The sequence below is a fragment of the Bombus fervidus genome, chromosome 5 (assembly GCF_041682495.2).
Source record: "Bombus fervidus isolate BK054 chromosome 5, iyBomFerv1, whole genome shotgun sequence".
In the NCBI taxonomy this organism is placed as follows: domain Eukaryota; kingdom Metazoa; phylum Arthropoda; class Insecta; order Hymenoptera; family Apidae; genus Bombus; species Bombus fervidus.
The window spans coordinates 7,014,009-7,029,226 of record NC_091521.1 but is presented as its reverse complement, the minus strand read 5'-3'; the positions used below and the strand labels follow the sequence as shown (position 1 = coordinate 7,029,226).

Below are 15,218 nucleotides of genomic sequence, written 5' to 3'. Positions count from 1 at the left end.
TATTTTTAGAGAGGAACTTTGTGTAGGGTAGATTGTGCGATTGTCTAGGTTTGTTGGATTGAGGAGGTGCAAAAGTTGAAGGTTTCAGGGATTTTGATTGTCAGAAATGAATATCACAGATAAAAGGATGGTATTGATTAAAATTGATTGAACTCACGTATGCTTTTCATTCTGTTCAGAGGAAGGTCAAGTATCAAGAGGCGAAGCTAAAGGCGTTGAAAGCAAGAAACGAGTACATTTTGTGTCTGGAGGCATCCAATACAACAATACACAAGTATTTTGTGGACGACCTGTCAGATCTTATCGATGTAAGTTCTAATAATCAAAGAAAAGAGCAATATTTTTATAACTTCTATAAAAATCATAGTATTTTGATGAATGGAAGACAAAGATAATATTTGGAGCTTGCTGCTTTATTTGTTATATCTACTCTTCTAATGATATATTAGTTTTCAAAATAGCTTCTGGTCGATTTACAAAAATTTTCAAATATTTTTGTTTGATACAGTTCTCTTCTCTTTAAATATCGTGAATCGCTAATGAACCAAGTAGTCAGAACTATTCAATATTAAGAATAAAAAAGGAAGGTTTGAAGACAAACCAATAGAAAAATTGTTATTATACTAAAAGTCAATACAATTATATGGATCAGTGATCTAAAACGTTTATCTAATAATATAAAACGTAGAACGTTGCAACAATTGTTACAAAATATATTTAGCAACTCAAACGAAACTTATTGCATGCATCACGCTACTGTACATTTGCGTTCCGCGCTAATTGTTTTAACAATGCAAAGCTTTAATGTGGAAAATGTTCGAATGCATATTTGACACGCAATCTATGAACTAATTGCAGTAACTTGAACATGACTTAAGAGAGCACTAAACGGGCTTCTCGATACCGTACACGTGACTCAATAATGGGTCAGTGAATCAGTTTAGTCGACTGAAAGGTCTAATCGCCTTTCCTAATTGTTTCTTTGTTAAATGATTGTTGAGTAAGATGTACATAAATAAATCTCCTTGAAAAAATTGCATTCACTTGTTCCAATAAAGATCTGGTCATTGTTCTTCCAGTCTCTCAAGTTCTATTCCAATTTCGTGCAAATTTTTCTAGAAATAAATGTAATATATTTATTTCATAATAATTTATTTTTTTATATTTTTATAATAAAAGAAATTCATGTATGTGCCTGGAAAATGTTTTCGTCTTTTTATTTACTGTAATGTATAAATATAGGATAAGAAATATAGATATCCTAAAGACTGAATATTCTCGGTATTTTTTCAGTGTATGGATTTTGGATTTCACAATTGCATCGCAAGAGCGTTGCTGATGCATTGTAGCGCAGAGGAAGGTAGGCAACGTTCGCTGCAATCCGGTGCTGAACAATTAGCAGCATGTGTTGGTGCTCTAGACTCGAGGGCGGATAAACAGAGGTTTTTAGAATCTCATCATTCTGCTTTCATGATACCTAAGAAGTTTGAATTCCAAGGTCAACGAGGGGACGAGGTACTTGAAGTATGAAAATTCTTCTTTTCTTTAATCATCATTTGATCACGTTCGAACGATTTAGATCATGAAAGAACAAGTTTATAATTGATTAATCTTGATGTAATTATAGTAATAAAATTATTATCATATTCTAAATTTATTCTTATATACATGTTTTGAAACATTCTATATAACTTTAAAAAAGGTACGTTTTGTATTTTTTAAAAAATAAGTTTTGTAAGAAGTTAAGTTTTGGGGATATATCCTACATTTCATATACAAAAAATCTAGTGAAAACGTGTGCAAATGATACTTTCAACTTTCAACATACTTTAATTATTAATCTATCTTTTGCAATTTATTTTCATAGACTCCAGAACCGGAACTGCAAAAATTGTTACACGCTGAGATGGAACAAAGATTGTCCCAATTGCAACAAAGACTCACATCTTTGAGAACAGAATCTGAAGAAGTTTGGAAAACCTTGGAGACAGCAGAAGCTAGTCTATTGGAAATGTTAACCGCGAAAGACTACGACTGTTCCAGATACTTTGGTGAGAATGCTGTTCCCACCTCTAGGCCACCAGAAACTGTGCAAATTAAGCTCAGAGCAGATAGACAGGAAACTGAAGAATTCTACCTCACGGTAAGTTCGACTGATTAAAATAATTACTTAATCAGATAATGAAAAATTAAATGGGATGGGGGGTTAATTATATTGAATATAACAAATTTGGGGATAAGGAAAATCCTTAGGGCAATAAAGGCCTTTTTTATATAATGGCTATTAGGGATTAATAGAATAAATAGAGTACATAGAATATCAATTTTTTGTTATTTAACTAGTTATTACCAAACTTATTGTTAGTAATACTAGTTTGAAACATTTTTACAGAAATTCAGGGAATACCTTCTTGGAACATCAAGAATAGCTAGGTTAGACGCAAAACAAGAATACATTCGACAAAGCCTGTTAGATGGCTCGACTGCTAGCCCGAATCCATCAATGTCAACAACGAAGCAAAAACAAGCTCGGAGAAAACGAATCGGTAGATTGCAGATGAACGGCCAACCAAAGTTATTCGGTGGCTCATTGGAAGAATATTTGGAAAGCACTAATCAAGAGATACCTTTAATCATGAAAAGTTGCATTAGAGTGATTAATCTATATGGTCTTCATCATCAAGGTATTTTCCGAGTCTCGGGCTCCCAGGTAGAAATTAACAATTTCCGGGAATGGTTCGAAAGAGGAGAAGATCCATTGGCCGACGTCACTGATGCGTCCGACATTAACAGCGTAGCCGGTGTGTTGAAGCTCTATTTGAGAGAACTAAGGGAACCACTGTTTCCTATTATTTACTTCGAACATTTAATGGAATTAGCACAACTAGAATCGAAGCAAGAGTTTGTTAACAAGATGAAGGAACTGATTTCCAGTCTTCCAAGACCAGTTGTCATAGTGATGCGGTACTTGTTCGCTTTTCTTAATCAGTAAGTACATTATATCAATTATCAGTTAAGTAAAATTTATAGCAAGAATTTTCATATTAGAATTTAAAGAAAAAAAGCTGTTTTTTATAGCCTCTAATATTTTTTACGTATTTGCTTAAAGAAGATTAAAAAGATAACTACTGAGAAATCCCTTTAAATTTTATTCAAAACATTTCTTTATTTACTAACAGCCTCTCAGAATTTTCGGATGAAAACATGATGGATCCCTACAACTTAGCAATTTGCTTCGGCCCCACCTTGGTACCTGTTCCAGAAGACAAGGACCAAGTACAATACCAGAACCAAGTGAACGAACTCATCAAGAACATTATCACGTTCTGTGAAGAAATATTTCCAGAAGATATTGGAGGTACTCAATATGAAAAGTACATCAGTAGAGAACCTGACGACGTGTAAGTAAATAATATCTTATTTTAACTGACAGAATATTTTATTCATAATTTACCAATTTATGATTTTTCATGAAAATAAATGCAGAGACGTGGGAGATTCGCCGACGGACCAGGTCCAGGAAGACATGGACTCCGAAGTGTATCCATCTGAGGATGGTGAGTGAAACTAGATATGTAATAGTTGTGTAGTTGTTCGGAATCCAACAGCGCGATCTACGTTCGTTTTGTGTATTCCCAGAATCGGAAAACCTCGAAGCCACAGCGCAATTCGATTTCAATGCAAGGTCCGAAAGAGAGTTAAGCTTCAAAAAGGGAGATACCTTGACTCTATACACACAAGTCAGTAATGACTGGTGGCGAGGTGCCTTGGCCGGTAGAGAGGGGCTTATTCCCGATAAATATATTATGATCAAGATAAAGTAAGTGCGACTTAATCACGCAGTGGCGAATTACTTCCTTCGAGAATGTCTTCTGTTGAACCTAGTGGCTGAATTTAGCAATTCCAAAGGGAACGAAATTTGGATGACATATGCTTGCTTTTTAAGACAAAAGGAAAAGCTTCTTTATAGATTTCGCTGTTAGAAATGTTTCCTCAATATAATTTTCTTTTGATGAATGTATCTTCTTTCCTTTTTAGTTCTTTCCATGTGAATATCTGATTTATCATATGATTATTGTTTATGGAAATATTATTCTTTAGAAATGGGAATATATGACTTCTTATGGAAAGAATTAAATATGGAATAAGAAAGCACGGAGACTTGATTAATTCCATTGCTTTCAAATCCTTTTCGTTTTCGCATGATTATTCAGTATAAAGTCTTGTATCCACCGGCCACGTAAATGGTTCACAAACGTTTACGAATTCCTTGAGCGGTAGGTAGCGGCGTAAAACTAAATACTCATTAACATATTTAGTGTTCATTAAATTGACCATACACCATTGGAATAATTTCGCTTGTTTTAACGCAATATCCGTATATATTATAACATATGCTTTACAAAACAAATAATATTATTTAGATGCTCAATGATGCATTTGATAATTAACATCATTTTTATAACATTAAGTTGTTGGTAATCTCCACGACAGCAATATACATATTGCGGAGGGATTTTTCTAACATTCTTGTTGTAAGATTTAGGTTTTGTTAAACCTACGTTGAAATTTATTATAATTCATTGTATAATTCTTCCAGACTCAAAAAGTTTCTTTATAGATCCAGGAATGCTTGTCATGCAGCTCTGCTTACCTATTTCCTTATGTAACTTCATTTTATAAAAATACTTGTATCTTTTGTTCAGGGACGAAGAACGTGAAAAGGAACTCCTGAAGTCGTCGAGTGAAGAATCAATGCGAAGAAGGACTTCAAGCTCTGCCGATAGTGTTCTTTCAAGTAACAATTCACCGCTGATGGGACCGTCTGGAAATCCAACTACTTGGCCCTCTAGCACTACGTCCGACGTGCAGTCAACCACAAATATAATCACAACAGACAATAGCAGTAACAGTGGTGTTATTCCAGCAGTCGTGACAAATGCCCCTTGCATCTCAGCACAACCAATCATCAGTCGAGAGGTACTGGAAACTACCGTTTAGTATTAGTATATCTTGTTCGATTTTTTTTCTTTTCATACATTCGTCTGCTTGTACATTTTCTGCGACGCACTCGGAAGATTTTTAAACTTTTAAGCACAAGTGCATGGCTATTGTGCTGTAATTCGTCTTTCTTAAGTGCAGTAGCAGTGAAAGATTGGAATGCACATTTTAAAGACGCAGACTTGTTGCCTGTACACCACACACATCTAATAGAAAAGCAGCATCGCTTTATGTCGTGGGACCATAAATCTGTTACAAAGTCTCTTGTTTGTTGAAATGGATATAAGATTATAAATGACCACAGTAATTTGGAAATTTTGTAGAAATATAATGGAAATTTTGTAAGAACCAGTATCGTTATTGTTTTCTTTTATACTTTAGAAGGGTCGCTGGATTTTTTATGATAGATTTCGTTGGGTTCATAATCTGTGATCTTTTAAGATTTGAAGATTTTCTCTCACACTATAGTAATTTCTTAAGATAGGAGACATGAACCTAAGGCTATTGTTAAGTTTAATTTACTTCGAAATAGTACTATTTCAATTAGCTGTAATCATTTGTATGATATATTTGTAAATAAAATAGAAATATATACATGTTTGTTGCTGCATGTGCCTTGGTCTCTTTGTCTTGTGTCGCCTGTATCCTTTTTGTTGTCTTGCGTCATGTACTTTTTTTTTTCATTTTTTGTACTGATTACGACTTTCGATGTTAATAGTTGGGATGGTTTTTCCAGATATACGTTTAGTCAGCTTTTAGTTGACAAGAAAAGTTTCACATACATAGGTAGTGGGCGAAACGGACTAAAAACTGTTCGATAAAACTGCTGCCAAGTGTCGTGTGGTTCTGTCATTTGTGTTTTTCGTTTCGTTGAAGGAGTGCCTCTGTTTAACAGTTCAGTTGGTTTGTGAATCCTAGCATTCTGTAAAACAATTTCAGTCTATAGATGAAACCAAAATGGAATGCTACTTGCAGAGCCTACTTCTCCAGCGGATATTCTTTTGGCTTGAGGTGAGTAAACAAGTGTCTCACCCACCCAGATCAGTTAATAATTAACTTCGTCGTTGGCATCTCTAGACAGATAGGTATCAGTGCAAGGCTGTTGTCACGTTTACATGTTTGCCTGCTTGTATTCATCCTACTCATTGCCAGTTTTACGAGCAGTTTTTAATTCTACCTTGGTATGAATATTGTTCTTATGCACTTGTGTTTATTCATTTCCGTCTTCCCATATTAATGCATGCAAATATCCACTTTAATCATTTATATAAATATTATACCTTCATATTCTTGTACACACGCATCTAAAACCTGCAAATTACTTCTGACCAATTTAAGAGATATTCTAAATTAGAAGATTCAAAAATTTGATTTCAACTATTAATTGACTTATATTTCTGTACGAATATAAAATAAACATGTAGGTATTATCTACATTAAATAATTGTGGAAGTCACTAAAATTAAATTAAACCGTTTTCAAGATTATAAAATCCGCTACAAAATAATCATCCAAATTAGAATATATCTCTCATTATTATTTACTGTATTATAATTTTATCTTTTCTCTTCTTTTTATAATATGTATCACTTATTTTAGAGAATGAAAAATTTTCTGTGTTATACTTATTATCTATTTGGGATTTAGTTCAATGATTCTTTTTAAACATATTTTGTTCAATTAAAAAGTTCTAGTAGGTTCTTGCCATAGCTATTTATAATCTAATAAATATAAATTGTAAAAATAACAATTTGTAACAAAATTCCAGGGCACTACATACGCAATAACAACACAGAAAATAATTTACATTTCATTGCAACAAACGTGGTTGGTAATTTGGAGAGCGTCACTAGTTTCCCATTCACTACGTAACAAAACATTTCACCATAAATGCTTCTTTAAACGTCTATATTACAATCTACAATAGTTTCACATCGTTCAACTATTTTCAGGAATGTGCATCTCGAGTAGGAAAGGTATCAACACCAGAAAAAGAGAAGCATATCTTCGTTTCTGATCATCGTGCAGACACAACGCCAGTCATTATTAGTAATAATACTGAGAACGAGAAGATATCAGACTTCAGCGAGTCGTTACAACAACGCAACGAAGATACTAGCGAAGAAGCAGAACGTATTTCCTTAATGAGCCTAGACGGCGGATCAAAGCGTGGAACAAGTAGAAAACAACACTGGAAATCCCAAAGCATGGGTGATACTGTGCAGCAGACTGCGAATTCTCTTCAAACAAGCAATACTGTCTCTCAAGATGAAGAACCTCAGGAACAACCGACGTTTTCTGCGAATCGAGAGCTTTGGCAAAGACGAGCGACGTCGCAAACGCAATTGAACCCGCCTGCGCCTCCTAATCATAAAATTTTCCGTGCCTCCCAAGAATTCCGTGAAATGCGTCAGAAACATACACCGGATTTGGTAATGGATCTGCCTTTATCGGCACAGGATGCGAGTAAAAAGTCTGCTTCGTCGAGCAGTCTCAGCAGCTCTGACGAAGAGACACCAACTCAGCCATCTCGTGCTGAAGCGGCCACATCGCCAACGGGCGGTCCTGAGTCCCCTGACATGAGCACAGCTGCAGAACGATTTGCTAAACAGAACCAATGCACTCTAAAGAAAAATACCAAGTCGAATCCTGACGCGTCAAAGTTAAAACGTATAGAGACCGAACACGATCCCGAACAAGAGTCTGAGGAAATTGTTAGGTCGACAAGTTCCAATCAGATCTCGGATTCAATGCCTTTGAGATCACCTCTTCCTCCACGTTCGACGCCTAAGATAGTGGCGAAATTTGCAGATATGCACCTAACAGGCGGCAGCCAGGTGTCCTCGTTCAAGCCGCAGATAAAAGTGAAGCCAACGATTCTCAGAAAACCGGTGTTACCATTCCCACATCCGCACATGAGTCCTGAGCTCGCGAGGAAAATCGAGAAGCAAGCGCAGAGCGCCGAACAAACCAATTAATTGCTAACCTAGGGTATTACAGAGAAGTTTTTAGCAGCGAGGAAATATTTATTTTCAGCAACCCATGCGTGTTTGAGTAAGATTTCCAGACGCGTAGATTTGCCACTGACTTTCCATTGACCAGTTACTCCGCCCAAATTGCAAGGACACGAAGTGTGTTAGTTACAGTACCCAAAAAAAGAAAGGAAAGCCGGACAGCATCGTTCCTTGATATGGAACGGGACACATGAGTTTAGTTTCAGTCAGTGAACGTTGCGTATAAAAGGTCTGATGCTGTCCTCGGGCCGAGTTTATTTTTTCTACGACTATTTTCCATTTTCGCATAATTTTTTTACCAAATGACCCGCGAAACGATGTTTCTAGTCATCGAGCGATGATTGAAAAACGATGCGAGAAATGTGTGAGCGAGAAAAATACATCGAAAAGGAAAAAACAAAAAAAGAATATAATTTCGAGATTAAGTAGTTTTTCGTCGATAGAGCGAGAGAATGAGAGCGAGAGAGCGCGAACGAGAGAGCGAGAGAGAAAAAAGCCAGATGATTTTGTACGTTGGACGATTTGTAATTTATTGCAAAGAATATTTCTTCTCGACGTGTTATCAGTATAATGTTTGCAACAAACGTATTTGATGTTCCTTTAAAAACGCACGCGAGTAAGTATGAGTTTTAAACAAAACAAGAAAAAAAGAACTAGAACCTCTTTTAGGAATTAGTTTCTTAAGAAGAATGAGTGAGATGATTTCGGGATTTAAATCCCGAGCTATTATTATTATTATTATTATTATTATTATTATTATTAATATTATTATTATTATTAATATTATTATTATTATTATTACTATTATTATTATTATTATTATCATTAAACATTAGTAACATGTCACGGACGTCTTTAATAAGAATTATAACGACAATGATGTTCGATATATTCGAGAATAATAAGTGTACAATAATGCACGAGTATTTAAACAATTCGACGTCAGTTCTAGATATGTACCAATAATTCTATTATGACAAAAAAAATTCAACGAAATCAGAAGAAAGCGATGTAACACCTCGATGTATTCATGCCCTTCTTCCCTATAACCAATTTAAAAAAAAAGGAAAAAATCGAAAAAAAAATCATTGTACTCGTTTATCGAAGTAATATGCATACAGTATACTTGATACTCTGTGCAGGCATTCTACAAATTATACTTTGAGTGGAAAACTAATGGGACGCGTTATAAACAATCGTGATCCATAAAGTAATGAGTGATGCAAATTCAATTAAGATTGATTAACATAATACTCTTTATAGTTACTGATCAAATATTAGTACGAAATATTATCACATTATACCCACCGCAATAAGAAAAATACCAAAGCCAATGGATTATTGCCTCCTCCCTTTCCCCATTTTTCTGATTGTATCATAATATTTGTTGAACGAACACAAAGCTAAAACTTGAGTTTTCTTAACGGTGCGTTCGTTTTTATATACATAGTTCACACATAGTGAGAATTGCGCTTTTACAATCGTTTTCTTTTGTATAACTACTCTCATGTTGAATTGTTAGCCCCATGAGAATTCAGTGTAATTTAACGTGTAATTTAATGTTGTTACGTATTTATGTCAATTTACCCCATCGTACAGATACAGGAGCCTAATTTGACTATTTTCCGTTACGGTTACTGATATTAACTTCAATAAAGAAACTTGCAGGCTGCATTGTGACCGTTTCTGCAACAAAACCTAATCATATTCCTAAATCTAAATTTGTGTAACTTTTATAGGTGTTGCGGTAAGTAAATTTCTTAGTGCTTGTTCTTTTGTTTTTATTATTAGGAAAGAATCCCTGAATTTTAGTTTGATGATAACATTAAATTATGACTGCAATTTTAAAGAAAATTTATGTGACGCTTTGGGAGAAATTTAACATGCCTATAATTTTTAGTATTACTCGAATTATATTTCCTGGTAAAAAATATTTTTGGTCGTGTTAAAAATTATAATTTTTCCAGTTACTTGCTCTAGTGCAATTAAGAACCATTAGATAATCATTGAAAGCTAACTTGAAATAAAAGTATTTATAAAACTAATAAAAAATGTGGAAAAACAGGTAACAAATCATTTATTTTTGGCAGGCCTTTTATAAGTATCTTGCACGTTGAATGCAATAACTTAAATGAACATTTACATAAGATTTTCTTTGTTAGATGTAAAAAACGTATCAAAACTACTATTTCCTGTGCATCGGTGTTTATAGAGTGCGCGAAATTTAAATGGAGAAATACAGTATGTACACCTGATGAGTAAGTGACTAATGGTCAATGAGAATACATAATTAAATACATAAGGACGGCTGATAAATCAGCTGATGTCAGGTTTTGTACATAGCTATATACATGTTCTTTGCGAAAAGGTAAAGATGACATTGTATTCCATGCGTATGCATGTTTATTGACGCTAAGTTTGAAAGAATTTCTCAAAAAATCACGTATCGAGTATTAACATTCACGTCCTCATACTTTTATCAGATTCAATTGTTTCATTTTTTATATTATGTGCCCCTCTCGGTTTCCCCTTCGGTAAAAAAAATGTGGTTAGTTTTTGATAATTATAATTTCGAAAAGTCATTGAAAATACAATGTTAATCATTGTATTTCATACTTGAACTTATTCCAGTTTAATGGTTTCAATGCCAATACACGATAAAGATTTTCAAACATGGAAATTGATGAAATAGTGAGAGACATTTTTGGTTCAGATATATTCTTAGAATCTACTGATATAAAATCTAGCAATGAAAGTGAAAAATCTTCAAGGTATTTTTACTACTCTATCGATTTATTTATGTATTAATTTATCATAGTTAATAGTTTTTGAAATATATGTATTAACGTTTTAGGATAGCTCATAGTTTAGATTCAACAAATAGGTACATTGAAAGTGCTCTTTTAAAAGATGCTCCAGAGAAAAATGTAGAAGACAAAAGAATTGGCAGAATTGGACCAAATGTTGTCAGATTTGACATAACATCACGTCTAGGATTATTCTCAATTTCTCCTGATAAGCTTACTCTTAATGGCAGAAGTAATTTTAGCACAATAAGAGCAAATACAGCGGTATATCAAGGAAAATGGATGTACGAAGTTCAACTTGGAACCAAAGGTCTCATGCAAATTGGTTGGAGTACAATTAATTGTACATTCACTCAAGAATCTGGTGTTGGTATGTTGATATTTCTGATAATATAATTTAAGAATTTAACTCTATCTTATAGAATGTATCTTTATTAGGAGATACAATTAATTCATATGCTTATGATGGAAACCGTGTTAGAAAATGGAATGCAGCTACGTTTACATATGGAGAACCATGGCATACAGGAGACATTATTGGATGTGCATTAGACTTAGATAACGGAAATGTTGATTTTTATAGAAATGGTAGATGTCTTGGACGAGCTTTTGAAAATATATCAATGGGTGCTGGTTTTGCATATTTTCCAACAGTAAGTCTTGCACTAAGAGAAGGTTTAACAGCCAATTTTGGATCCACACCAATGCACTATCCTTTAGAAGGATATGAGCCATTACAAGCAATTCCAAAACAAGAAATACATCAAGCTGTACTTTTATTCAAATGGTTTTTGAAAATAGTAGAACAGATAGATACAAGACAAAATATGAACAAAGAGAGTGATATAAGCAAAGAGATTATACATAAAGAAAAGTTACATAATGAAGATATGAATGTACAGACCTATTTAATGTGTCTTTCAAATTGCGTTTTAAAACATATAGGACCTTTAGTTTCAATGCCATATGTTACGGAATATATTGTAGTTCCTTTTATAAGACATCTTTCGGAACCAGAAAGTTCTTTATTGTCAACATGTTTAGATTTATTATGGACATTTCTTGAAGAGCATGAACTCAGGATATGTTTAGAAACTATTGTTGTTTTTTTACTGTCTGCATTCAGACATGTATCTTACTTAGTTGAATATTCTGATCAGTGTAAGAACTTGCTTCTTCTAACAAAACTTTGTCAACATGTATCAACGCGTCAGTATTTATTGCAACATTTACTCTTTGATCAAGTAAGGCTTCCAAATTTCTTGAATGTTAAACCACCAGATAAAAAAGGACTGATTGACATAGTTAGTAATGTATGGTGGGAAACAGATCCTGTAGATTTAACAGTTGAAGCTAATAAAGAAAGTTACTTAGAAGCTTGTCAACAAATTAAAACTACAATCTCTGGTACAGTCAATTTTAAGCGTTTTTGTTATATAATTTTTAATATTTTTTATTTATAATTTGTATTTTACAGAACTAGAAACATTACAAGTACAATTTTTAATAATTCTTCTTGACAATTCTGATGGTAATGAAAGAAGACCAACTTCAAGAACTATATTTTTAAGAAAATTTAAGCGTTTTGTTCCTGTAGCAAGTAGTGTAAGTAACGGACTATTAAACTTTCGATAATTAAACTATTTTGCTTAGCATTATGTCTTTGGTCAGTATTTCTACAGATAATAATCAATAACTTCAGAATCCGGCACCGATTACTCTTTGTTGTATTTATCGACTTCTGATCGCATTCAAAATTTTATGGGATGCCGAAGTTGGAACATCACCTGTTTATGTGCCTTCCAGGTAAAATTTTATTCAATATACTTTCAATATTAATAACATTTTTTTTTATAAATTGGAATGAACAGGGTATTTTACGATGGATCGATCGACTACTCCAGAATCGAAAGACTGGGTGGATTAGTGTCTCATTTGAACAAGATACACAGAGGTGAACTAATACAACTGTTAGGGTCTGAACACCAAACAATTGTTACAATGGATCAAACTCAAGAAACATCTCATTCATATAGGATGGCACTTGTTCGAGTGAACAACATGAATTCACTAGATCAAGGAAGATCAATAATCCTTGATACAACATCATTACCTATGAATACTGCAGATCCAACTACATCTTTGCTTGAATTACTCGATAGTATTATCTTATTTTACCATCTAGTAGCAAAGAAACCATTGGCAAAAGCAGCTCTTCTTAGGAATAGCATGTTAGAATATATTTCTGCCAATCAAAATATAAAAATACGACTAGAAGAAGTTAAACAGAAAGAGAAGCTTGAATCTGTGTCAATCGAGCAAGAATTACTCAGATCCATTAACGTTTTCAATGCTAAGTTAATAGAACAGGGAAGACATATGGCGTGGATTCGTGCTGCTGTTTATTCAAAGGAGAAACAATCACAACTAGCATGGCTTCTAAAAGTGGTCACGTTGACTTTGACGAACGCCAGCTTAGAAGGAAACATGTTTAGTTTTGTCCCGGACTTTTACGTAGAAGCACTAGCCGACTTGTGTGTTGGTTTACGAAATCATATGCATCCAACAGCACGTATTGAACAAATTCCAGATTACCAACAAATGTTTTTGAACACAGCTAAATTTCTTTGTGATCATTTTATGGACTCTCGTATAGTAAACGTAGATTCTAAGAGCACGTTACTTTTGACGCTAGCTGGATTCGTGTTCAATCCACTTACATTAGAAGCTATGGAAAGTGTACCAGAAGAGAGTCGAATAAAACTTGTCACAAACTTATTGAAATCATACGAAAACAGGGCATGGGCCGAGTCAAATTGGATTTTAGTCAGATTTTGGCAAGGTAACGGCTTTGCCTTTCGATATGAAAGAAGCCCACATCTTTTGAAAAGAGTCGGACCAAAATCATATCAGCAAGAACCAATTTCTCAACCTAGAAGTACGTAATTTTTGTTTTCAATAAATGCCTTAAAAATTGGACAATCAACGAGGTTACTAGTCTCCGTTCTTTAGAACCATGTCCGTCCATTGTGTACCAAGGCCACGTAAGGGATGTATTATTGAAAAATCTTCAAAACACGACAGCGTTCTTAAATTCTTTACTGAATTTGCTGAACTGGACTTTCTCCGAGTTTATTGGAATGGTTCAAGAGATTCACAATGTTTCATCCAGGCCCGAAAGAGTCTTCATTGAATCTAGACAGCTAAAAATTTGCGCCACATGTTTCGACTTAACGATTTCGCTATTGAGAGTTTTGGAAATGATCATCACTGTGGTTCCGGATATCTTCAATAATTCACCACAGTCTTTCAGTGAAAATTTGTTGTTTAGATTGTGCCAAGTACATGTTTCTATGCTATTAATGTCTTTATACTTTACTTAACATATAATTATCATTACATTATTATTTTTAGTTACTTTGTCAAATTTTAAATAGAATTAGCTCACAAACTAGTTGCTTCCAACATGTTGTGTTATTGGAAATCCCAGATTTAGAGTCGGTGGATCACTACCCAATACTAGCAGCAGTTACAGGTATTTTGTTGGCATTACTGAACGATGATATGATCAACTCTAAATGTAAGTATCATTTTTAATTACAAGTACAGAAGGTATATAGACTGAATTCAGTGTAAGAAAAATATGAATTTTATTAGCAAAACCCATAACAGAAGTACCAAGAATTACTCAAACCCTATTGATAGAGCCGAGTTTTCAAATGAGCACTCTTTATTTCTTGTTAGGAGATTCGAAAGTTGAAGATAAGCAAGGAAGAAATATAAAAAAATTTTCTTTTTCAAATTGTAAGTATAAATAAATATATAGTATGATATATAAAAAATTAGCGCATAACTTTTTCTAAATTAAATTTTTGTAGATAAAAATGATGTAATGGAAGAAGAAATTGAAAAAGTGAAAGGCATGATAGAATATTTAGACGAGTGTCGTGCTATTTTACCAAACTCAAAAATTTCAAGCGATAATGGTGATATTTGCACAATATGCTATGCACAACCTATAGCAGTAATTTTTAAACCTTGTAATCACCAAACATGTCGTATTTGTATCGACCGACATCTCTTAAACAGTAGATCATGCTTTTTTTGTAAAGTTACGATCGAGAAAGTCATAGACCTTTCTAGCAACGTGTTACACGATTTTAGTAACGAAATTACGTCCTCGAAATAATCTATGAAATCGTGTTGACGATATAATATAATCGTGAAAGTAATTATAAAAATAAATTTCTTGTAAAGGCTACGATAGATTCTGGAGAAAAGTAAACAAATTGTATAAAATGTTATGTAAAATTTTATTTATTTAATATTATTTTCTATCACTCTGTCTTAAAGATTTATGAATGCAGTATAAAAATAAAAAATTATAAATTTTAGT

General features: G+C 33.6%; 2 protein-coding genes across 15 annotated transcripts in view; both read left to right on the top strand.

The window, feature by feature from the left end:
- LOC139987713 (SLIT-ROBO Rho GTPase-activating protein 1) overlaps positions 1 to 9,689 on the top strand; it is a 43,544-nt gene extending 33,855 nt beyond the window's left edge. For 9 of the 12 annotated variants that reach the window (XM_072004284.1, XM_072004287.1, XM_072004288.1 and 6 more), the window contains 10 exons: positions 180 to 308; positions 1,294 to 1,524; positions 1,868 to 2,143; positions 2,393 to 2,988; positions 3,180 to 3,401; positions 3,487 to 3,557; positions 3,640 to 3,820; positions 4,707 to 4,980; positions 5,941 to 6,012; positions 6,954 to 9,689. In XM_072004284.1, the coding sequence (XP_071860385.1) occupies positions 180 to 308; positions 1,294 to 1,524; positions 1,868 to 2,143; positions 2,393 to 2,988; positions 3,180 to 3,401; positions 3,487 to 3,557; positions 3,640 to 3,820; positions 4,707 to 4,980; positions 5,941 to 6,012; positions 6,954 to 7,979 (3,078 nt within the window). In that variant the 3' untranslated portion in view covers positions 7,980 to 9,689. The remainder of the gene's footprint in view (positions 1 to 179; positions 309 to 1,293; positions 1,525 to 1,867; positions 2,144 to 2,392; positions 2,989 to 3,179; positions 3,402 to 3,486; positions 3,558 to 3,639; positions 3,821 to 4,706; positions 4,981 to 5,940; positions 6,013 to 6,953) is intronic. The other 3 variants (XM_072004289.1, XM_072004296.1, XM_072004295.1) reach the window with 3 other exon arrangements.
- Positions 9,690 to 10,007: 318 nt separating this feature from the next.
- LOC139987715 (E3 ubiquitin-protein ligase RNF123) lies at positions 10,008 to 15,216 on the top strand. 3 transcript variants are annotated; one of them, XM_072004300.1, is made up of 11 exons: positions 10,008 to 10,273; positions 10,647 to 10,786; positions 10,870 to 11,192; positions 11,261 to 12,229; positions 12,300 to 12,427; positions 12,525 to 12,628; positions 12,694 to 13,760; positions 13,835 to 14,163; positions 14,237 to 14,402; positions 14,480 to 14,626; positions 14,701 to 15,216. In XM_072004300.1, exons 2-11 carry the CDS (start codon positions 10,689 to 10,691, stop codon positions 15,009 to 15,011), a joined length of 3,642 nt encoding a protein of 1,213 aa, XP_071860401.1. In that variant the 5' UTR covers positions 10,008 to 10,273; positions 10,647 to 10,688; the 3' UTR covers positions 15,012 to 15,216. The 3 variants fall into 3 exon arrangements, with proteins under 3 accessions (XP_071860401.1, XP_071860399.1, XP_071860400.1); XM_072004298.1 differs by having other exon boundaries at positions 10,008 to 10,383; XM_072004299.1 differs by lacking the exon at positions 10,008 to 10,273 and adding an exon at positions 10,390 to 10,563.
- The last annotated feature ends 2 nt before the right edge of the window (positions 15,217 to 15,218 follow it).